Source organism: Drosophila elegans, unplaced genomic scaffold, assembly GCF_018152505.1.
Source record: "Drosophila elegans isolate 14027-0461.03 unplaced genomic scaffold, ASM1815250v1 contig_520, whole genome shotgun sequence".
Taxonomy (NCBI): domain Eukaryota; kingdom Metazoa; phylum Arthropoda; class Insecta; order Diptera; family Drosophilidae; genus Drosophila; species Drosophila elegans.
In genome coordinates, this window is record NW_024545903.1 from 4,728,515 (window position 1) to 4,753,968 (window position 25,454).

Consider the following 25,454-nt stretch of genomic DNA (forward strand, 5'->3'; position numbering starts at 1 on the left):
AGTAGTTGGTTTTTGTAAAATATATATTACAACAGACCACTTTCTGAACCCTAAGTTTTTGAACGGTTAACCTTGTGTTAAACATATTTATAAATAAGCTATGGCTTGCAACAATTACAAAAGTTCTAAAAACTTACAGATATGTTGAAAATTGTTTTCTGATGAGCTCTTTTTAAAAAAAAAAACACAATTTATAAATATTAGTTAGTTAGTTGAAAAAATATATAAATTTCTTTTCCATTTTAATAAACGCATTTATTTACTGTGCTAATCAAGAGAGTTATTTCCTTTAGTCCCGGCATAATAAATTCCGTGACCTCAGCTGCTTGCCGATTGCTTTTAAGTTTATTGCCTTGACAAATGCCGCTCGCCGCAATCAGCTTGCAAATTTGTAACAATAGCAGGATATTAACAAAATCCACTTATGTATCCGTTTTAGGTTTCATTCTCCTTGGGAGAAGATGTAGAGCGAGAGGGAAATGCCGATGGATATAGAGGGAGTGAGGGAGAGAGGGAGAGAGGGAGAGACTAAACGAGTCACACACTTTGTGGCCTAAGCCCAAAATGGTTTTCCGATGGAATTGTGGTCGAAAAATCTGTGGCACCAAAGTCATAATTCCAGGGCAGGGCGAAAGAGTGCAAGGACTCAGCAAGGACACCCCGCCCAGGACGGCTGGTCGAAGGGCAGTAAGTGCAGTTAGTTTATTTTATTACGAAGCCGACAAACAAACTACTTGGCCGGGGTCTCCTGAAAACTCATTGTTACACTCTGGACTCCGGATCGCATGGCCTGGGAAGGACGACTCTGACCCGTGCCGCCAAAGAGCGAGCGAGCCACCCCGCAAGTCCTGCGCACTCTCTCCCGCTCTCGAATCCTCTCCCATGATGGCTCCGCCCCTCGGAAGCACACACACAGGAACACCGATTATATATAGATGTGGCGAGCTCAACCGGTTTCCAATTCGATTTGGAAACTCGAGCCGTCAGCGGGCCACAGTCGCTGAATTCGAGTTTATTGCCAACTCTGCCTTGGCTCGGTGCGCAACGGTTTCGGTAGTTGGTAGTTTCGGAGCTGAAGCTTTCCCGCTTGTGACTGTAAAATGCTTGACATTTAGCCAGAGGAAAAGTGACTGAAATTCTTGGAAGTGCATTAAATACAATCAGTGTGTGTGTCTGTGTGTGTGTGGCTGCCTCAACTGTGATTAAACATATCATTGCCGAAAAAAGTACTTTTGTTCTACAGTATCGAATGGATATCAAAGCTTCGACGCCACCTGCCCTTGAAGTGGCTCCTGGCCAGCCTGGGGCGCCGCCAGCCGCCAAGCCAGGAGCGATATCAGCTGGATCGAGTGGTCCATGTGGTCCAGGTGGTCCAGGCGGAGTGGCCAACAGCTCCTCCGCTGCGAGCAACAACACCGCCGCCACATTCCAGCACATCTTCGAGCAGCTGGTGCAGCAGGGCGGCGGCAATCACAAGCTCCCGCCCAAGCAGCTGGAGCATCTGCGCCACCTGCTCGGCAATGTCAGGGATGCCAAGAATCTGCAGATGATCGTGGAGAAGTTCAAGAACCTGGAGCAGTTCCACGAGCACTACGCCGCCCATCTGGCCAACAACAATACTGTGATCTCGACGGAAGGTGAGCACACATTCCGACGGCAATTCTCACAAGTTATAACAAAGTGATAGGCACACTTTTCGCTGGTTTTAAACCATTTGGAATATACACAGATATTAGTTTATATTTTTGATCTAAACATATTCTGGCTCTTATAAAATTGAACATAAACTTAGTTTTGAAAAAATAATTAATAATTGGAAATTAAAACAGTATCAAACGGCTTATATTAAATTCATAACACTTTTTATACATATAATAGAATTGTAAAATCTATTGAATTGTTTGCTCCCTTCCTTAATTTTTAATTGCTTGATGAAAATTAACTAAGGTTTTTGTAAACTTTTTGTATTAATTTAAAATGCATTGATACACCTTTATAAAAAAATACATTTATTCATAAATCTCCAAATAAATATTTATTTATTTATTTAAAAAACTTGATAAAAAAGTACATTCACTCATACAAATCCAACTAAATATATTCATAGTCCAATGGTTATTTCTAACAGCTATTATTTAAGTTCCGTTTGGCCAACCGATTTAGTGTTGAACATTTTTTCCATGTGTGGCCTTAGCCGGAAAAGGCTTGCAATTGTTTGATTATAGATTTAATTAACACAAATTGCTGGCGGACACGGACATTCATGAATGCCTGAGTGTGTGCGTGTTCACAGCAATGTTTTTTTGTGCATTAACATGCACAGCGGAAAATTTGAGCGAAAAATTAAAAGCTAATTGCAAGACGGGGCAATTAAAGGGATTTTTCCGCTGCACCTTCCGCGGCCAGTCGCCACTTGGCACAGTTTGTATTAATTTCGTTAAAAATGCATAAAACCATCAGGCAACATGTTGCCTACTTTCCAGCATGCCGTCGTGACAACTGGCCATTAGGTGAGGGCGAAGGGGGGGTTCGCGAGTCCAGGTAGCAATTACAGCTTTTAGCTCGTTAAAATCGCAAATAAAGTTGTGTGTATGTGGGGACTGGACTAAATTTTAATACTTTCAAAATTGCTGACAAATTTGCATAGAGTCGCTGGGCTGTCGTGCGCCTAATTGACTTTGGCAAACTGTTGGCAAACAGGCTTTTAATTCGGGTCTCACTCCCTGCATATAAAAATGTGTTTTTGTATTTTCTTGTTCAACCCGCAGATAGCAACGACTTGCTCAAGGATAATGCCAGAAAGTTCGGATCGGGCGGACAGACGCTAACGCCGCGCCACACAATCGATGCCATTCTCGGCCTGAAGAATCGCAATGGCACTGGAAATGGCACTGGTCGAAACGCGGAATCGGTCAGCGATGGTAAGTCACAAGCCGGGCCTAAAGCCACCGGGCATTATTTGCCCGTTAGCGATGATCGGTAAGCGCTGTCACAAAGGTCAAATCGATTTCAATTACCCGTTCGCTGCGCATGGAATCAACAAACACAATCGCAAAATTGTATTAGCCTTGACAGGGGGAATGGGGTAGTGGGTGGTTGGGTGGTTGGGTGGTGGCGTCGGGACTGGCACTTTGGCAACGCCTCGAGATGCACGACAGCTGATAAGCAATCAGTCAGCGGTAATCGCTCGCGAAGAAACCGAAACGACGGCAAAAAGGAAGTCATAGATGGGATTAGAATCCCCCCTCCACACGGTTTTGGGGCCAATTTAAACTTCTATTAGTTGCGCGGGGAGTGAATACTTTTGAAGGCTTTTTAACTGGATTATAGTGGGGATTTGTAGTGCCAGCTGGCGACGGCTCCTCCCCGTCAGCCAGGTGCCAAAAATAGTCTTCTGCACGTCATTTATAATTCATTTCGCTTGTGTTTTGATTGCCGGCAAGCGATTGTCGCTCCCGCGTCTCGACCACGCCCATCGCCCATGCCTAAAATTGGCAGCGACTTGCGAAAAATGGGAGGGCATTGATATAGCTGCGATTATGGTTATGCCCATAACTCCTTAGCCCTGAGTCCTTGGATCATCCAAGAGGCTAGGTGAGAAATTAGGGAGTTCCTATTACCATTTAAGCGAAGGTATTGAATGTTTTTTGTGCATAAGATAAAATACTACACCTTAAAATTAGGATACTGCGTCTTAAATTGTTAAACAATAGAAAAATCCGTAAAAATTAGTATCCAATACAAATATACAATGCTCTCTTAAATAATAAGTTATGTAATAACAGTATTACAGTAAAAGTATTAATTCAATATTAAATTATTTAACCCCCTTACTTTTTAGTTTCATTTATAGAAAGAGTCTAAAAATGTAGCTTAGGCCTTTTTTTTAACCACATCAATTTTATTTTGATACTTTGGCATTCATTGAATACTCATCATATTGATACATTTTTCCTACAATATTTTAAAATTCATGTTTAATTGGGTGTACTGATTACATTATGAATTTCTTTAAATGCGAGTTTTAATTTGAATTTGCGTGAATATCACTAGACGCTCTATAAATTGCTTGCAGACATTTCAATTTGATTCCATTTTGTTGAAATATATTAGTTTCTAAGTCTTATTGGACTGTAATAAAACAAACTTGAATTGCTCTTTCTCAAATTATGAAAATCAATTAGAAATTGCCAAAATGGCCAAATCAACATTCATTCCATTCACCAACAGAAAACCAAAACAATTAACAGCAAGTTCATTTACAATTAATTCAATTAAGTGGTTTCACAAACGCACAAAACAGACACCAATAGACACCTCCCAAAATGGTAAAGAGCCTCCTAAAGAGCTTCGACAACCAACAACAACAGCGTGATAAACAAATTGACAACAACAATAGCAATAACAGCAAGAGCAAATCAAAATGGCGCTGAGCGGCAACAACAAGAGCGTGGGTTAAATGGCCGCAAATTAATTAGAAGCAGGCTAATTAGAGGGGGGTGGATCAATCGAAGGAGCTGGGGATTTTGGGGGGTTAGCTGCAAAGCAAACTCACAGCGTTTCGCATTTAAGCCATAATTAAACTGGCGGCCAGACACAAGCCGTCAAAAAGCATTTAAACTGACAGCTGGCGGCAACGGCGGCGTCCCACAGCAGAAAGAGAGAGGTAGAGGGCCAGAGAGTGAGAGGGGAGATTGAGATGTAAACAATCACTAAAAGCGCAGTAGACACAAGTGCATTTGGTCAAGAAGCCTGCTCTGCATCGTTACCATCAAGATGATTTTAAAGAAAAAGAGAGAAAGAGCATGATATAAGAAAGAGATAGCTACAAGGAGGTAGAAAGAGACGGGGAGAGACTGACTGAAGTGATCCCCTTCACGATCCATCTACACGAGATCTGTTAAGCAGTTGACGCGGCATTAAATTGAGCATTAAGGCGTCTTAATGATTTTAATGCGTGTCTGTGGCCGTGCGTCGGCGTCGTCTTATTAGCCGCTTTTGTGGCTTCTACCACTTTTCATAACATCCCCCCGCCACCAAGACACCCCTGCCCCCTGTAAACAAGCACTTGTGATTGACAGTTTTGTTTATGGCTTGTTTCGCTTTTTGATATGAATCCGATATCGCGTCTCTCATCTGGCTGCAAAGATCTTCCGGCGAACAAGAAACCAGCCGAAATGTGCATTTCCTTTCGTCCCCTACCTGTTCTTTCCATGACTTTTAGAAACGCTGCGTGGCTAATAACATATCAATTAGGCCGCCTAATGGCCCAGTATTGGCCCAACAATGGAAAACTGTCAAATCATCATTAGGATTAGACTTCGACAAGGGGACAGTGGCAGGGGCGAAGTCGAAGTCGAAGTGACGCGATTAACGTCAATTTATCCCTCACATTGGACTGGATTCCTCGGAAAAAACCAGCCAAATTAGAGCAAAATGAGCCCCTATTCTAATCGTAGTCTAGCATCTCGCTGAAGGAACTTTTCTCAGTAGCTATCTACGTTTTTAAGCATTTCCAATTCATAATCAAATATTGTTGCGTTAACAACAGGCAAATTTACATCCGCTAGCTTAAATTTCTTGAAGCTAATGGAGCGCGCACGGAAATCATTTCTTAATTGATGTGTCGATCAGTTTGTTACGGGGCTGGCACTGAATGAATACCCAACGTCTCTGTACAAGCCATCGAACCTGGGTGAATGGGAAGTGGCTCGAAACGCGGTTCATTCAACATTAGAAAACTGGATTTTTGGTTTATTTTTGGATCTGATGAGGAGCTTTAAAGTTGTAGAATGTATTATTACTCAATATATTATATGCTTTAGAGACACTCAATTAGGCAACTCAATTAACAAAATTTCTGAAAAGCAGCCAATATTATTGTAAAACCTTTTAGGGTAATTAATAAATAATAGATTTATCTTTGAAACTTAAACAATATAGTTTAGCCCGTGAGCCTGGTATTAGACTTAGTATCTTCACAGATACCGAGTATTGGGTGAGGCATATAAATACTTTATAAAAAACGTAAATTATGTTAAATTAAATATTACTGTATTTACTTACATTTTCTGAAACTTAACTGTTTTTATATACAATTGATAAATTTCCGTTGCTTACCGTTTATGTGTAAGCTTACCAGACATAAATTGTACTACTTTCTGATTCCTGTCACAAGAGCTACTGATTTACTGTCACAGTATAACATATTCCCTGCGATATACATCCATCACATCATTCACACTTGGGCCAATTGCTTAAGAGTGAGAATCGTCCCCCCGCCCCTCTTAAAATAGGCAGAAAACTTTTGTTTTAGCCTTTTATTTTTCGCTGCACACGCAATTAACTCACGCACTCCGTGTGGGCCAACACAGCGGTGGCTTTTTGGTGGATTGAGGTGGATCGAGGGGTTTTAGGGGGGTTGAGGGTCGGGTGGTGCGGCTACTGGCTCTCGCCTCATGTGGCTCACATTCGGATAAAACTATTCCGACATCTTTTGTGCTACTTCATTTGCAGAGGCTTTCAAAACGAATTTCGTTGTTAATTTCATTAGCACCACAGTGGCTCAAAATAAAACGCACGCTGGGCGTGTAAATTTCGATTGATTGGTGAAAACACTCGGAGAGGTTAATTCGGGGCATTTACAATCTTCGTTTGGCTGCTGTTTAAAGTTAATTAGCCAAAATGTTGACCCAATTAATCGAACTGAGCCGAATCGGAACGATGTGGTGCATAATTACATTAGACAATCGACTAAGCGAAACGGGCTCCAAGCGGACTTACATCGAAAAGCAATTACCCAAAAGACTATCAAATAATTACAGATATTCTCGAGTAGCAACTTCCCAGTCTGACTGGGTAATTGGTTTTGTTTCGATTCCACGCAACGGCCCTGCCCCAAAAGGCAATTTAACATAGAAATTGAATTCGGTTACACAAAATCCAGCCCAGAACTCCCATCGCCGCCTAAAGACCTAAAACCCAAACTAATGACTTCCTTGCATGTCACGTGATATGCCAAAGCGCTGGTTGGAACGCCCATTAGGGAGCGATACCGCCTCATCTGAAACTCACCACCTCACCACCCCCTCGATCCACCGAGTTCCGACTCTGTTTTCCGAGAATTTTTATTGCCTCACATTGTAAATACCGGGCGTCTAATTGAAAGCCGTTTATTAGTGGGTGGGCGGCCAACAGGTTTGACCCGCTGCAGGTCGCAGGCTTCCATTGGCCCCCGTCAACCGCCAAATTAAATAACACGTTGTTATTAGACGGGCTGCGCGGGCTTTTAGCCAGCGAGTTGGAAAACAGCCTTATGACTTCTATTCCCGCCTCATTGGGCACACTAATTAAAATCGAATCAGGTGGCAGAATGCGTGGGAGAAGGGAAACTCCAACCTCATAAGCCATTGTTCGTGATCTATTAATTACACACTTAATAATGGTGTCTGCACTATATAAAGCCAGGGTTAATTGATGTAAGTCCCTATATTGTGGCACTAATTGGTGCCTTTCCAGATCTAAGTAGTACAAAAGTTTTCATGATTTGCAACATTGAACTAGGAAGTAAATACCCTGATTCTTAAGTTATAGGCTTTGAAAAATACGTTTTCCTTTTTTTTTTAAGTTCTTTTCTAATGTGTTTTTTTTGCTAAAGACATGAATATTGTAATTATGTTAATTCTAAATTATAAAGGCATCTTTTCTATTATTTAGTTATGTTAACATTAAAGTAAATTTGAATCTTACAAATTGCAAAGCTCTGATATATTTATTTTATAAATATATAACTATTCAAAATAAACTGCTAATGTCGTCCATAAAAAGGTTAAGAAATTAAATACAAAAAACTCAATTAATTAAATAGCTTATTTCAACAAAACTATGGATATTAATTTTTTTTGGTTTTAACTGGAACCAACAAATTTCTGCTCCAGACCACCAACTTAACAATTCTTCTCTTTTCTACACAGGATTTTCCTTAAATCATTCTCACCTCTGTTTAACCCTTTTTGCCATTTTAGGCGCCATTGACCCCTCGTTGGGCGACGAGGATGCCACAGATCTGCGCTGTGGCATGACCCTGACGCAGCTGCGCAGCATGGACAGCCACATGGCCAGCATGCTGCAGCAGCACGCGAAGAACGGCGGTGGCCTGCCCTACGGCCCCCCCACTCCGCCGGGGAGTCAGCAGGCCCAGGTTGCGAATTCGACGTCCCTGCACCATGGACAGCAGATGGGACCCGGCCAGCCAGGTCATCCGATGCACTCAAGCCATCCCCCGCACCCCGGACACGCTCCCTTTGGCTACCACAATGCCTTTGGATTCGGCCAGGGACATGGACATGGTCATGGGTACGGGCACCAGGAGGAGGCGGCGGGCAATTACCTCAACTCGATGCACCAGATGGTCGAGGCCAATCAATTGCAGCCCGGAGCCTCTGGCTCCGCTCCACCTAACCCTTTGCCGCCCAGCTCCTTTGGCAGCCACCAGCAGCACTTGGCCGCCCTGGCTGCTCAGGCGCAGGAGCAGCAGCAGCAGCAGCAGCAGAACCAACAGAATCAGAGCCCGCACGGCAAATACGCCAAGTCATCGCCCACTGGAGCGGGTCCTCCTCCGCCGCCGCCGGGTGCCTACTTCTTGGACTCCCAGACGGCGTCTCTTGCCCCGTCGCAGATTGGCTACGACGAGCGTTCAATGTCCTCCGCCAGCGACATGGAGGAGGACGACGATGACGCGGCAAAGCTGCAACTGGACGTCACGTCGCCGCCCACTCCGGCGCCACGTGGTCCGCTGGCCGCCAAGCGCAAGTCCGCCGGCGTCTTCTGTGATGATAATGAGCCCAAATTAGCCAACGGCCAGTTGGGCGGCAATTACGGCATTCGGGCTCGCAGCCTGGAGGAGGTGCATCATCAGCAGCAGCAACAACAACAGCAACAGCAACAGCAGCAGCATCAGTCTCACCACCACCAGCAACTGCAGCAACAGCAGCAGGGCTTTCAGCATGACTTTCGCAACAGCAACAACGGCAACGGAAATCCCAGCGGCAGCAGCAACAACTCCGGCGATCATGGCGAGCGGTTAAATGCGGACAGCGACAGTTTGGTCAACGGCAGCTGCGCCTCTAGCGAGGACCTCAACCAGACCAACAGCAGCGAGCAGGGCGAGAAGATCACATCCGGCAGCGATGACGAGGGTGGGTACAGATTCATACAGATTCAAAAGAGCGCTAAATATTTTAATCTACGTGGTATAACCCATGCTTTATCATCTTCGATTTACCAGAATAGGACATTTTTTGTTGCCTTCTCGATTATGTAGAATTTCGCTGTATTCTTTTACAAATATTTAATACTTCAAAATATAGATTTACAATTATTTTTAAGCAAAGGTATTATTTTCGTATACAGAATTGTGCTTCTAGGAGCATTTATTTTTTATTGATAATGAAATGCAATATAAAACAAAGAGAATATAGTTATTATTTGCTATTATCGGCAGGCCAAGACGATAACTGCGCCAAGAAGAAACACCGGCGCAACCGGACCACCTTCACCACCTACCAACTGCATGAACTCGAGCGTGCCTTTGAGAAGTCGCACTACCCCGATGTTTATTCCCGCGAGGAGCTGGCCATGAAGGTGAACCTGCCGGAGGTTCGCGTTCAGGTGAGTCATCTCCATTGCTCCCGTATCTCCTGTTTGTCTGGTATATGGAAGTGATTTACACCCGCTCCCCAGCTAATTGTGCAATCAACGTGTCTGCAACTGGAGTAACCGCCAGCCAGGGTCCGGAAATTAAATAATTTCCGTTTGCTATTTATTTTAACGAAATTAAGTTGTACCCGCTGTTTACCATCCCCTCGAATCTAAAGCCCTTGTAAATGCAAGGTGCTAGATATGCATAGATATTTCAATGGTTGGCAGGGATTTATGGCCGGAGGATCCCTAATGAAAGAAAAGCTAGATATTTGCATTTTTTGATTGACTTCTTCACCAATTGGGAGTTATTGAGCAACTAACTCTTCCATCTACTTTACATACAAGTAAATTTTAACATCAAATCATTTAGAAATATTTCAGTCGAACGGACTTTTTTTGAGGAATTAAATACCTTTATATCACCATAACTCCTTTAGTGATTCATTTATGATTTTTATTCCCTAACCGCTTGCCCCCCAAGAGCAATAATAATTGTCAAACTTTGCGCATAACTTGCCTCCAAGTGCATGGAACAATTTATGTCTCAATAGCGAAATGACAACGCCGAAAGAGTTCTCAAGTTGGTCTGTGGCCCATTCAATAAGTTTCCTTTTCTTCCTTTGGAGAGAATTATGCATTTTATGCGACTATGCGCTTTTATGCTCGGAGACACTGAGGCAGTGGCAATGTGGAAATGTGGCGATATGGCGGGATGCCATGTCTGGCAGCCATTCGTTTCGGGTGGCAAATTGTGACGTGAACGGGCAGGGCGCCTCGTAAATTCCATTCACAGCGGTGTAGCATAAAATACGCTTAAGCGGCAGCAGGAACTATCGATGGGCGGCAGTGGGTGATACACAACAAAAAAAAATATGTCAAGCATGTTACTACATTTGGCTAGATTATTATATTGGATGTTAGGGTTTTAATTATGGAATATTAAAAATTAGAACTTGGGAATTATAAAGACTTACTAACGTCAAGCATTAAAAAATTAAAAATTAACAAAAAAGAGGAAAACTATTTATTACTTTACTTAAATATTGAATCATTTCTTAGTTCTTATAATAATAGGATTATTAATTTAATTTAACGGGGTTTTTTTCAATATATATTTAGAGATACAATCAAACGTATCTTAAAGCTTCATCTTATTTTTTCTGTGTAGTTGGTTGATAGTGGGAAAAGGACTTCGACTTGCGGCTGCTGTAAGTTATAGAGTGGACCAAGCGATTGGCATAGTTTTCCAACCGCTGGAGTGAGGAGAGGGGGTGAAAAGAGGAGCCGAAGGAGTACAAGCAGGATTCCCCTCCGGTAAATGTAAATGCAAAGGACATATCAAATTTCACGATTTCGTTTCGTTTCCTCAGCCGACAAATCATTTTTATTGACTAAACATTATCGTGCCCACAGAGCCAGAGTTGGCGACACTGTCGTCGGCGTCTCCAACACAACACAGCACATAAATAAATAAACAAATACCGAAAATGCCGTACGTATTTATAGGTGTATCCATAGCCCGACCGCACAGGCGGAATACAAAAGTAATGAAGCGAAATCGCATAAAAATTTCTCCTTCTGGGCCTGGCCCTCATGTGTCACTTTGTCAAATTGACACGAATTCAAATTATGCCAGCAGGAACCGAAACGAGCTCTCCAACCCTTTGACTGGTTTTTTCGATTTAGTGGGGTGCACCAGTGCCCCCGCCCCTTCGCCCCCGCCATCGTCCTTCGTCCTGTGTGTTTGTAATCGTATTTGCGGTTAGTTTGCATGAAGTTCTAGTTATCGTTTTACTCCTTTGCTTCCTATTTTTTTTTTTTTTGTGCTCTTTGACTGGGCCTGGGAAATTGCTTGGTGTGCAACTCGTTGAAGGTGGAAATTTGTTTTGATTAAGTTTGCTTGCACACACTCACCCGCACACATAGGCTGGCCAAAAAAAAAAAAAAAAAAAAAAAAAATAAGAGGAAAAAAATTGTAACCAAAGTTGACTGAGTTGTTTCTTTGCAAACCCAGTCAGCCATCCACCAAATAGAATTTCTCGTTTAGATGAGTTCATTTCAGGGTTTAGCTTTGGTCGCCCACTTTTCGTCGGTTTCGTTTTTGCTTGCTGTCATTGCATTGTAATAGATTTGTTAAATGTTTGTTTAAAAAGTTTGATTGGATTTTGCATTTTGTGTATGGCAATGGAATGAATTTCTCTGTGGCTTGTTTGATTGCTGCTTAAATGGCAATATTCGTTGGCAGACGAGGGCCCAACTATGCAAGTCCAATTGAAATTGTGTCATTTTGTGGTTTGGCCCGGCCCGTAAGACAACTAAAACATTGTAAAAACAACAACCATTAAACAAGGGTCTGAGCAGCCTCAGCTCGGGGATTATCGGCGATGGTAACCAAAACAAAACGCGTTAAGCCTGTAAATTAAACGGCAGATTAACGCCCAAAAAAAGCATAGCTAGACGATCATTAACACTTGCCGTGGCCCTGTATCGTTTCTTCCCCTAAAACACCGAGACCCTGAGAGCCGCAACATATGTCCTGGAAGATGACAATTACTTTTGTTTGGATTACTGGCTGACAGGGCTGAGTGTGGTTCATCGGGAGGGTTGTCTGGCGCTCAGTCAAGGGTTAAAGCCGGCAGTCGACTCAATCACACGCCGCATTAAACCGGGGGCCAAAAGAGTTTAATTAAAACTTAATTTGGCATGGCCGAGCGCAGAAAATCGAATCGTAATGGGGGTTGGATGGCAAAAAGATATAGTATTTGTTTCTATATGTCACTGGCTGGAGCAGAATTCCTGCATGTCTTGATTTAGTTAGGCAAATAAACATGACTATTTCCATGTGCAACGACCATTTTTATTGGGTTTATTAGCAGCAAAAATAAACAAAGATAAAAGACGGAGGCAAAAGTTTGTGTCAATTATTTTGCATAGTCAAATGATTAAATATCGTAAACCTGTCAAAATATCCTGCGCCAAAGCAAATAATAATCCTGTGTAATAGTTTATTTATCTGCATATATTGCTCATACGACATGTGTGACGTGACACACACAGCCCGGGGCGTCCTTTACATTCGTAAGTGTGTGTGCGACAGTGTGCCAGAGTGGATGTGCATAAACAGCAAACAAATAAAAATGTCATTTCACTAACAAATAAAATAGATTTTTATTGCATTCCACTTGGCCTGCGTCTTTGCCCTCGCCGTCGGATTTGAGTCGGAGCTTGATTTCGGATTTCCCTCCTCAACATTTCCACATTTTTATGCTCATTTCGTTGTGTGCTCGCTTCGTTCTGGTTTCTGCTTCGATTATTTTTTATTGAATATTTACTTCAACTTTGGCATTCGCTTGCTTGCATGACCGTTTTATCGACAACTACCCAAGCCATATCCTCGACTCCCACAACGCTTTCGTTTTCACATGCCATAATAATAATGCATATTAGGTTCATTTGTTTAGACCCGCTCCGTGCCCCCAGCCCCATGAAATCCTATACAAATCTAATAATGAAAACGATCGCTGGCCCGACTGCCAAACAAGCTCCTTCATCGCCATCATCGGGAACTAGAATGTCCTGTGCAGGTCATCAAATCGAATGAATAAAGCCATTGAATGCTTAAGTAGGCTGGTCCCACTGGGTGTTGCAAACGTGCGGGGGGGAAAAGCTTTCAAAAGTATTTAACTTATTGTCATGAGGGCGTCTCTCCAGGACCCCAATCTCAACGGAGACTTTTGGGGAGTGGCCGGCTCTTTTAAGACCATTTATTAGACACTTGTCCTGATTTGTGTCCGTTTGGCCAGTGATGAATATTTGAATTTCACTTTTTTGAAGCACTCCCGTTGATATAATTAAATGGTGAATAAAATATGCATCGGGCTCAAGCGACAGCTGCCCTCAAGTGCCGTTAGCGTGGGCGGAGGGTGTTGGGGGTGTTGGGGGTGGGTGTTGGCAAAGCAATTAACACATTATGCCACCTTGGCATAACAACAAGAACGAAGGGCAGGAGAGGAGGAGAAAAACAAAGCCACCGCAAGGGTAAATAAATGTCAGGTCACAAAAACCGACTGAATTAGGGGGTTGCCCTATCCGGAACTCGGGCTTATAACTTATTTAAGTAGGGTTAGGTAGGTCTGTGTTACACATCTGCCGTTTATTAAAATGTATTTTGATCAACTGTCAACTAAAACAAAAGAAAACTTGAGGGAAACTTTCAAGCACTTGATATGAGACGGCCAATTTAGGTGGCACGGGTGGGGTTGACAAACAGTCAGGAATAAGGGGGTGTTGAAATTCTACAAGCAAATAAGATTGCTTTATGGCTTTTATAAAGAATAACAGCGGATAAGCATAACATTCCAGGGAGTTCTTATCAAAGCTTAAGTAAAATAAACATGAACCCTTAGTATGTGGATGAACTTTAATATCAGCGAGTTTAGTAAAGTCACTTTTTTTAATTGTATTAAAATATATAAATAAATAAAATTAAATAATTTCTTTACGAGCAATTCACGAACATTTCCAAATTAAACTTGTTTTATAAATAAAGCTAATACTACCTGGGATTAAAACTTTAGACTTTTATTATGTTTGATCTTGAAACGTGCTTTAATTGTTCGTGAAGCAAGCTGCCAAAAAGGTTCGCATGAATAGATTTATTATTTCGATCACGCGTCCACCTCTAATAACCACAAATAAATGGGTCGTCTCATTTCTAATTGAAGACAGTTGACTAAGCTCAAGAAAAGGTTACGGGTGCAAGAGGAAGCCCAAAATCGAGGCGGCGTACTCTTCACAGAAGTTTGCCGCTTTCAATTAACCCTCATTAGAAGCTCTTCTCGAAAAAGGAGAAGAAAGCCTTTTGAGATCGGGACACGCCCACGCTGAATCCGTGTCGCAATTAATTAAACTTGAAAGCCAAACCGAGGAGCGCATATAGTGGATGGCAGAAGCTGCAGAGCAGGGGAATCGGGAAGATGACGACGCAATTGCCGGGCGGCTCAAAGGAATTCCAGGCCGGAGATGCCGAAGGATCTGGCAAGGACCACATTGTCGGCATCGTTTGCTGTTTGTTTGCGCTGGCATCCAATTTCATTCTTTTATGCGACTTATTGAGTTTGCTCTGCGCCGCTCTCTCCATGTCGTCAAGGTCCTGGACTGGCTCTGGCTCTGGCCTGATGTCCTGGCCCGGCCCGGCCAAAGGGTGTTGTTGTCTCCAGTGTCTGAGCCTGGGGCAGAGTTTAAAAGCAGCCTACAACTACGCGGCCGCCTTTCATGCGAAGCTCGCGCTTCAACAGAGCATCCTTTCCACCGTTTAAGCTGCGAAACGTGTCCTTGTGCTCGGTATTTGCTTTTCCAGGACTTCATCGACTATGATTGCGCTTTTCTACGCCCTCCATCTGATGGCTAATACAATCAGAATCGGGTGTGGAGTCGGGCCACGTGCTGGGGATTTGTTTTAGTTTGGTTTCAGTTGTCTCAAATTCACCGTAACCTGTCAACACATTTTAATATAAATGCATAAATCAAACGGAATGAAATTATAAATCATATAACCCTCCATCGAGTTCACCCTCCATCTAGGTGAATTCAACCCCCAAAATATACTCATGCCTCACTTGACATCGTGGATTGCTTGTTGAGAGCCCAACACCGAACACCCACTCCATTTGTTTGGCTTAGAGCGAAATAAAATATAGACCAATGTAATCAAGCGAAGACAATTACAATTACAATGAAATTATTTCCCATTTTGTCAGGGCATTTTTTACGGCAAATTGCTTTTGCCAAAATCCTTGGATCTCTGAGAAAACAGTCAGGAGAGCAGCTGTTCCGCCAGTCCCGAAAGTCCTCAAGTGTCAAGTGGAAAAGGGGATGGCGATGGGCTGGCGATGGGTGGGCGGTTTATTTGGAGAGGCCATCACACCCCTCGCTGATGGGAACATTATGAATATTATTCAATTTGTACGCCTAAATGCTTTGTAATGAGTTGCACATCTGTTCGCTTCAGCGAGCGTTTTTTTTTTCGGAGTCAAAAGGCAACTGGATAAAGGATAAAGTGCGGGTGCTTTCGAGTATTATGTTTTTATTGCATTACAGCCCAGTCCTGTGTCAGATGTCAAGGATGCACTCAATCCAGTTTTCCGTTCCGAGAGAGATTCAATTATGACTTTGATTTTGGATTGTGTAATCAGGGAATGATGAACCCTATATCCCCTATCCCCTTAAAACACTCTGATGCCTCTCTGCTGTCAGTTTAAATGAGCATTGGGCTTAAGTTGTCAAATTAGCAGCAACAATACAATTTCAATTTCGATCCACAGTCAATCAAAATAATGCTCAGCCCCGACAAAACAACAGAGAATTTCCAAGCCCATCTGTAAGACAGGTAGAAATATGGGGGGGACTTGGGTACTGGCATGCATGCGATACGTAAAATCGACTTAATCAGCTTTATATAAATGCTTATTTTGACAATGCTGGAATGAGAGCGGCGGGCCACATATGTACGCTAATTATGTCAGGCCCAAGCGGCTTATTATAATTTCAGACATCATTTTTATGGGGCCACAAAAAAGGAACTTCTCCGCACTCAGAATTCTGTTCTCGGCTCGCTTTTCCGCTTTTAATTAATTCCCGCTGCCTGCTAATTGGTTTTATGCGTTTCCCAAACATATTCCTCCTGCGACTGCATAAATCACAAAACACTTAAACAATTTTCCAAGCTCTGGCCTCGGCCGCTCATTCACGTTGATTACGTGCTAATTAATCACCTAAACAAATTTCGCTTCGGCTGGCAGGTGGAATAACTATAACTATAACAATATTATTTTCGAGAGCACGCAAATTATAATTAAGTTATCAGAGAACAAACTTTGAATGCGGCAGAACCCGAAAACTAAGCCGCCCTACACGGAGGAAAAGCTCTTAAAACTTCTATAAAAGCAGGAAAGAATGCTATTATACATTTTATAATATCAAGAATATAATATTAAGAAATACAAATTTTAAATTTAAATGTTACTTAGCCTTGAGGAATTTCTCCGTTCAACTACTTAACACAGATATTCATAAAACTTCTATTATAGACATGTCAATCTTTTATAGTCTTTATAGTTACCTAAATTTACTTAAAGTCCTTAAAAACAAATCGAAATAAGTTAATAATAAAAGAATAACTTTGGAATGTCACTTGAAATTTATTAAGGTCAACATTAATTATTTTATTTGTTTGATACTTTGACTGTTGTTATTTCAAAAAAGAATGTGTCACTCAGATTATATAGCAGTACATAATGGGTGATCAAAATGTTTAATTTTTTCGCAGTGCACCCCAATATGTATGTGTCGCCAGAAATTATTCAAATTGAGCGTGGCAACTGCTCAGATCCCCTCAGGGCCCTCGACTGTTGCAAATTAAAAATGCGTCAACAGAAATTTGTCCCTGTGCCTTGGAAGTGGCAGGGACCAAGGCCGGCAAATGCCCCGAATCCCGTGTGACAGTTGAGCTAAGCAACCCCGCCAGGAGCCTGGTATTTGTCGTCCTTTGTAGCCGATTTAACTGCTTATTAACTGTGCGTGCGCTCGTTTCTTTCGCTTGGAATGCCGCCCGGCATGTCAGCGAGTAAATAAATAGCTAATTAAATACAGGGTGCCACGTGGCTACGCGCAAATACGCCCCGGCAAACAATCCTCCCCTGCTCCTGCTCCTGCTCCCATTCTATTTCCTTGGTCAAAGTCAGTTCCACACGGAACAATTGAAATCCCAAGGAAACCCGAGACCTGATCGAGTGGGTGTCGGATTGGCAGCTCGCTCTCCTTGAAGCGCTTTCCTCGACTTTTCCCATGGCGACATTTGAGGCGGAGTCGCTGTTCGAGTCTGCGGCTGTCAGAGAATCAAGATTTGTCGCGTGTTTGGCCTTCGATTACAGGGCACTCGGTGGAAAAATAAGACTGCAATTAGCAATGGCGAGGGGAGTGTGAAAAGCTGAAAAGGCGATGTTAAAGGGGATTTCGTTTTCTGGATTTGTGATTTTCAAAAACCCGAACTTTCTTTGCTATAAATTTAATGATAATAGTTGATAATAGTTGTTATTGTGTTTTCCAGAAACTTAAGTTTTATGTCTTACCATAGTTTATGAATATTTCTTCGTTGTGTAAGCAAAATATACGATACTATATACTTACTATTTCTTTGACAACTAAATTAATTTTGATTTTTCATATTTTTTCTAAATTGGCAAATTTAATTTAATTTCCTTTTCATTTTTTAAAATTTTAAATTGCAATATGCGGATAAATATATGTAAGCCTCAATCTCACCATTCCCAATCTCTTTTAACGAAAAACCAAACGTCGGCATCAAGTGTAAATCAATACGCTTGTCGGCTCTTAAACTAATTAAAACATCTTGCGAATTGTGGCCGTCGTCAAAGCTTTTGTCTTTGCTCTAATTTGTTCTGAATCGCACAAAGCGACCGAAACAGGATGCCAGAGCTTCTGGCTTGGGCTGAGTTCGTTTCAGAGGGTCCTGGGCCGGAACTAAAAGCCAACAATGGAATAAAAAACATGTCATAAACTTGCAGGGCAAGGACTCCACGCTGTGGCTTTGTCCCTCCAAGTTCGGGCTGGAATTATGACAGCCCTTGAAAGAAATGAATCGGACTCAATTCAATTCGTGTCTGTCTCTGTCTGGAACCGAGACAGCCCTATAATTAGGCTCCCCTAGCCGGGATTTGAGGATTTTTTAATTGAATTAAAGCATGCGCGAGGAGCGACCGGAGTTCCCATGCAGTTTGCATTTGGGTTATTACCTTAGGCGCCGCTATCAATATCCTTGAACGCAACGGGCTGTCCGGCCCCGACTTTCGAACCAACAGCCCCTAGCCCCTAGGGTCGGGTCTCTAATTGCAGACCATGCTGGGCAATATTTTCGCTTCCATGCAATTAGCTCGCCTATTGCCAACGAGAACCAGCTCAAACAAAGTGCATTCGATGGCATCGAGTTTTCAATCAATTTGATTGAATTGCATGACAAACGGGCGGCACTGGGATAATTATAGTCCTGTTCCCGGCGTAATGATTATGCCATAGGTAGCTGGGAGTTGTGACTAGATCGCACGAGCTGATTCCCGGTGCCCCCCATTGGGAATGATAAAAGGTATCGAAGCTTTTTATTCTTTCCATTGCCACATCAGTTTGTAACTACCTTGTTTCTGTTAAACCCATAGTTCCCCATTAATTTATATCGAATTTTTGTGTTTTTACTTTTTACAGCGATTCCTTTTTTCCGATTCCCATCAAATCCATTAAATGTTTAACCTTTGTATAACAATCGAACATTTTTTAGATCGTTGTTAAACTTTTTTAACTGGAAACTCCATGGTGAATGATATTTTAACGTAAAACACTGATATTTACAAGATGACTTATATAATAAATTAAATTAAACTCTTATTGTCAAGCAAAGTGTATAAAGTAAAACAAGTTAAATAGATATCAAACTAAATATTAATGAAGTACAAATAATTCGCCCCTCGTTCAAATTATCAAAATCAAACTTTCTGGATTAGGTCTGTATAAAGTTACTATTGATTGTACCAGCAATACCTCGGTTGTCAACTCTGAACAAAAAGCCATTCATATCGAAGTTTTGCAAGATCTACCTTACTCAATTTTCGAGTTCCAATAAACCTGATATTTAGCTGGCCTAGGTTCTCTTTGTGTATTCTTGGTCAATCCCAGGCAATGATTTTGGGAATTAATTTGTTCCAGAATCCCTGGTCACAAGACCGAACAACCTACCAAAAACGGAAGTATGAATAATCCGACAACAACAACAAGGTCTGTGTAATATCAAGTCGAACTGCAACAATTGAACCACCCCTCCAAGTCACCCACCCCCGCCAGCCCCCCCCCTCCACAAGTTGCAAACAGTTTTATTAAGCTGCTGAAGCTCTTGTGTGTTAAAAGTCAATTTTCCAATTTGCAAACTGTCAGAAACATTCGAAAAGCAATTTCTGCCACACAGCGAGTGAAAGAGAGGGACCCATTTAGCCCATAGCGAGGGAGAGAGAGAGAGAGAGAGAGAAAGAGAGAAAGAGAGAGAGAGCGCACATTGCGTATACGCCTTGAATGCTGTGTGAGTTACTTTTACGTCTATGTGGGGTTATTCCTTCTCTCAACTTTTTTTTTGGGTGGAACGACACTTTGCGGCAGAAGTTTTCCAATAAAACGGCAAAACTTTGCTGCGAACAAAATTAAAGAAGACGACAAGGAAAATGGTAGAATGACACAGCCAGAGGAAGAGCCAGATGATGATGTTTAAGGGGTGGTGGTTTGGGTGGTGCTTGGGGGTCGCAAATTGTTTGCTGCCAATGTGAAGTTTATGAAAAAGATTAAAGTTGAAAAGTGGTTGCCTGATGGGCTGGGTTGGGGGTGCTTGTGGTGAGTCGCGTGCTCCACATGAATGCCAAATTGCTGCAGGCCTGCTCGATAGAGGGGTGTGTGTGTGTGTGGGTGGGTAGTTGGGTGGGTGGGTAGTTAGGTCCTGTTTGAGGACACAACCGGCTAAATGTAGCAAAATTGAAAATGGCTGAAAATGGGGATGCCTGTGAATTTGTGTGTGTGTGTGTGTGCGGGTGAGCCTGTTTGTATTTGTGTCTATGGGGTGGAAAATTGAGTTTGGTCCATGTCATGGGAAAGGGGGATGGGTAAAGTGCTGGCTGGTGGATGGTGGGTGGTGGGTGGCAACAGCGTCAACAGCCAAAGATGAAAGCAGACAATTTTGCCAACTTTCGGGTGGATGAGTGCGGTGCTGGCTAAAGGTCATTATGATGTTTGTGGGCGTGCCAGAAAGAGAGAGAGCTTTCTCTTGTTCCCCCGTCCCCCTCTTTCCCTGTTTTGGTTTGTATGGGGGATTTTCATTATGGCGCGCCATGAATGGAAATTACAAAATTGATTTTGATGATTTAATTAAAATGAAGAAGCACAAACTCAAATTATAACAGCCAGCAAAGGCCCTCTCTTTCTATCTCCCTGTATGCTTTTGCTCTTTTGCTCTCTCTTGAGTGTGTTTGTAATTATGTGTGTGTGTGTGCTTGAGCGTGAGGAGCTGAATGTGGCCTAAAGCTGCTAACTTTAATTTATTTTCTTCGTACAGATTTGAGAGACAGGAAATTAGACTTTCTAAATGGGATTTCAATTTGTTTGAGTAGGGGATGCGAACGGGAAAGGGGAAGCCGGCATGAGCCATTTTGTTATTGTTGCCTGTCTGCTCTGCTAATTGATATCCGACAGATATTCAAAGATAATCAAGGAACAACTCTAATTGGAACGGATTTGATTGGCTTTTGATTAGCATGAAATGAGTTTTCGACAGTTATAAATAAAATACTATTTCTAAAGCCAACAAAATATTTGAAAATTTTCTCCACAATTTGAAGAGGTTTATTTTTAATTGTTAGCTTTGATAATTTTTTTTAAAGATCATTTTGATTTTATCAAGTTATTAAATTATTTTTGCTGCAATTCGTTTTTTTTAGATCGATCTTATTACTTAATGGCTGTTTTTTCTACTTTACATTTTTCACTAACTTGTATGAATATACATTTTATTTAAAGTAATTAATTTCTTTTTCTTTTTATTCAAACATTGATCTTCAGTTAAATAAAATATACCTTATATATATAGAAACAAACTTTAAAACAAATTGATTTTTGTTGGCAAACTCTAAATTCAAGCGTTTTGTCAATTTACTTAAATCTTCTGTAATGGATCAGAGAATAATAAAATTTTACTAAAGTGTTATATTTTCTAGACATAAAATACGATAATAATATTAATAAAGCTTATAATTACATTAGTTTATCATTTCCAAAATTTAAATAAAAGCTTTCCAAGTGGTTATTTCTTGACTGTGGAAAGATTTTTTTAAAGTTCCCCTTGCGTAGTGTATTTTTAATTAAACCATTTGAAATTGCGTTTGCAGACTGGAAATCAGTTTCGGGGCAACGAAAATAATTTTACGCACCATTATACTTAATTAAATAGCCGCAGAGCGACTGAAACCAGAGCACACAAGCCATCACACTCGCACACGCAGATGCACAGATACTTATAGATGGTTGTTTATGTCCTTGTGGCAGGAGCAGCAACCAAAAACAGCAACAACAACAACATTATTTCATGGTAATGAAATTTCCATCAGAAATAATTTCTTATTAATTTGCGCAAATTGCATTTAATTACTTTGAGCGTGGCAGCGGCAGAAAGTGGGAGCTGGGGGGTGGTAATAAACAGGCTTTAGGCTATGAAAACTTTCCCTAGATGGCTTTTATACCCCTCTTTTTCTCTGCCACTAATTAGACAGCCACACTAATACACACTCATTGTTGCTATAATTCTAATTAGAGCCAAGGCAACTAATTGAATTTTATTTCATTTCCTTCGTTACTCTGGGTGCTTTTCGCCGTGTGTGTAGGTGAGTTTGTGTGGGTGCTGCTCAGCCATTTTGTTTGCCTCCCTGGCTGTGGGTGTGTGTGTGTGTGTGTATGGCAGGGTCTATCTGCTGGGATGTCTGTTTAGGTGTGTGTGTGTTGGCTTGTGTTTTCATTAACAATTTTGCGTTGGCCGCCATTTTGCTTTTTGTCTTGTGGGACTCTCTCTTTTGGAGCTCTGGCTCTCTTTTTGTAGAGCTTTTTCCGCTTTTCCCCCCCAGCTTCTGCTTTCCGTTTTCTAATTTCGCGCTCCTGCTCTTCCTCAAAATGAAAATGCTTTCCTCGTTGTGTTTGTTGCTTAACGCCCGATTAAATTAGCGCGTTTCTTGTCAACTGATTAGTTAAGTTGCTCCGTACTCTGTATCCCTTCTAGCAACCCAATTAGCTAACCCACCTTCTTGTTTCCTTATTTTGGCTTTTCTTCAGGTGTGGTTCCAGAATCGTCGCGCCAAGTGGCGTCGCCAGGAGAAATCGGAGAGTCTCCGCCTGGGTCTGACCCACTTCACCCAACTGCCACATCGGTTAGGATGCGGTGCCTCCGGACTGCCTGTGGATCCCTGGCTATCGCCGCCGTTGCTGAGTGCCCTGCCAGGTACGAAACACCCTCTACTTGGGGAGAAACATTACATTTGTGAAAAAGAATATAAGGACATAGTTTAAAGAAATTAAAATATTATTATCAACGAACACGCACAAATGCAATTAAGGACGTATAAAGTACAACAGTCGGTATATGTATTGAAAAAAAAGAAAATTGTGAATTCTTACGTTTGATTTTTAAGGGAACTTAAAAAAAAACGTTCTTTTAATACAAACTTTGGAGGAAAAAAAAATAAAAAAAATAATATATAAACAAAATTAGTTAAGTATCCTCCTTTGGCTTTTATAACTTTTTAAAGGCGTTTCGACCTAAAAATAAAATACTCTCAATTCAAAACTGTAGTCCGAACGACGAGTTGGATAACCAGGAAAATCATGAAGACGTTATGGACAGCACCTTCTATAATATACACATTGTTTTTAAGATTTCAAAAATGAATTTTTAATTTTTTAAAAATCAACGGACTAGATCGGTATTAAGTCGATTTATAAAATATTGCTTATTTTGTTTGCAATGTTGTATAGACAGCTACTTTCCGAAGTTTGCTTCCATTCTTGCACCTAACGTTTTTACTCTCCCATTACTAAAGTAATTAAAATCAAAATTACGATTCTCAACAGGAATTTACCCCACTCTTTCTTTTTCTTTGCCCGTAGGCTTTTTGTCGCATCCCCAAACGGTTTATCCCAGCTATCTGACGCCGCCGCTGAGCCTGGCGCCCGCAAACCTGACCATGAGCAGTCTGGCGGCCATGGGCCACCACCACGCCCACAACGGACCGCCGCCCCCGCACGTAGGACACGGGGGGCATGGTCAGCCGCAGCCACCGCCACCACCACCGCCCCACGGAGTGCCCCACCCGCATGCTGGTCATCATGTCGTACCACTGTCGCACCTCTCGCCGCACCTGTCACGCATGTCGCCGCATGCGACGTCCTTGGGCTCGCCCCACCACGGAGTGACCCCCCTTGGCACGCCCCTGCACAGCAGCCTGCCGCCCAGTTCGTCGTCAACGACCGTTGCCGTCGCCGCCGCCGTTTCATCCTCGCAGTCGTCCTCCTCCTCGGCCTCTCTGGAGTGCAGTGGCCCGGACGTCTGCATGTCGCCCCAAAACCTGAGCATCGGCAATGCCGATTCCAACGGGGATGGGCGGGACCTGAGCAGCGACCTTGACGCAGGAAGCACCAGCAGTAATCCGGGAAGCAGCCTGGACAAATGCGCGGCCAGCGCCAACATCGAGCTGCTGGACGTGGGGCGGGATAGTCCTCCGCCACAACCCACTCCGGCTGGAAAGTCATCCGCATCGCCGCCTGCCGACATGCGGAGCAACTCGATCGCCACGCTGAGGATCAAGGCCAAGGAGCACCTGGACAACCTTAACAAGGGCCTTGTCTCCATTGTCTAGCCCCCGACGGTTCCTAACTAAGTTCTGCTCCAATCAAAAACCCACATTCCCCTATGTCATCATCTTCTAGGTGTGTTCCAAGTTTAGTAAATTTCGTGTTGTAAGGACTTATTTCTGAAGCAGTTTCTTGTATTTGTAGACTTAACATGTGCAAAGTGTATTTGTAAAATTTCAATTACTTCAGAGAAAAACGGCTGATGAAGAAGTCTATTCCTAATGCATATTAGCACAAAATAAATATGACAAGTTTTAGCTCAAAGTGTTTGTGTTTATCTGGGGAGGGGGTTAAATTGCAACATTGAGAAACATCAAACTAATAAATCATCATTAATTTAATTTCAAATAATTTGGCACAAACAAACTTTACACTCTTCTCTTTTTCCTTTTGCAAATCGTAATGAAAAGATAAGTATTTCTTATTAATATCAAATTAAACTGCTTAAAAGTTTAGCTGAATTTAAAGATTATTATTATCATTTCAATGTAATTTTTTCATTATTTTCTAGCTGTTTTTTATTGTTTATGAAATTAATTTTGCGTTAAAAATATTTAAAAACTTCAATGCAAACAAGCCCATAATAAATACCAAACGTGTTTATGAAAAGATGTCCAAAACTTTCTGGGAAGGGGTTTAATTAGCAGGGGAGCTAATCAGGGAGGTAATCTAAGGGGACCTCAGCAATCAATAACCCAACTTGTCGGGCCAATTATGAGTGCTTATCTGGCCCATTGATCACCTGTTCAAGGCTACTTAATGACTTGATTAATAAGAAAATCGGGAGACATTGAGCAGAAAATGCTGACAAGCAGTAATTAAATGCAATTAAAAGCGACTAAATGCAGTGCAAACAAAGGACACACATGGGAAGGGGCTGAAACAGGTGCAGTAGCCGCAGTTCAATCTAATACAGAAACGAATAAAATCATAATTGATTAACGCCGCGGGCAATTAAAATGCAAGCATGTAGCCCACGGCAGGGGGTAGCTATGTGGTAGTCGCAAGTACTGAGTGTTCGTTTTAGGACTTGTAGCTACTACATAGCTATATGAAAAGTAAAACGTAGCCCACATGAGCGTCAATATTCGCTCCAAGGACCTCGGCGCAATGATAATTGCCTGCAATTACATCAGGTGCGCTTATCACACGCACAACATCTGGTCGGAAAATCTCACCCATTTGCATATGAAGCGCAAGACATGGGAATAAAACTCTGCGTTTACATTGAAATTGTCGAGGGAAATGGAAAT

General features: G+C 42.1%; 1 protein-coding gene across 1 annotated transcript; it reads left to right on the forward strand.

Annotated features, from left to right (window-relative positions):
• The first annotated feature begins 981 nt into the window (after positions 1-981).
• Positions 982-24,444, forward strand: LOC108145544 (retinal homeobox protein Rx). The gene is made up of 6 exons (XM_017271044.2): positions 982-1,637; positions 2,769-2,921; positions 8,025-9,197; positions 9,503-9,669; positions 22,627-22,792; positions 23,458-24,444. The coding sequence occupies exons 1-6, from the start codon at positions 1,250-1,252 to the stop codon at positions 24,204-24,206; spliced, it is 2,796 nt and encodes a 931-aa protein (XP_017126533.2). The 5' UTR covers positions 982-1,249; the 3' UTR covers positions 24,207-24,444.
• The last annotated feature ends 1,010 nt before the right edge of the window (positions 24,445-25,454 follow it).

Coding starts and splice junctions, on each gene's coding strand:
- LOC108145544 (XM_017271044.2), top strand. CDS start 1,250: ATGGATATCAAAGCTTCGACGCCACCTGCCCTTGAAGTGGCTCCTGGC. Junction 1,638..2,768: donor TACTGTGATCTCGACGGAAG/GTGAGCACACAT, acceptor TTCAACCCGCAG/ATAGCAACGACTTGCTCAAG. Junction 2,922..8,024: donor CGCGGAATCGGTCAGCGATG/GTAAGTCACAAG, acceptor TTGCCATTTTAG/GCGCCATTGACCCCTCGTTG.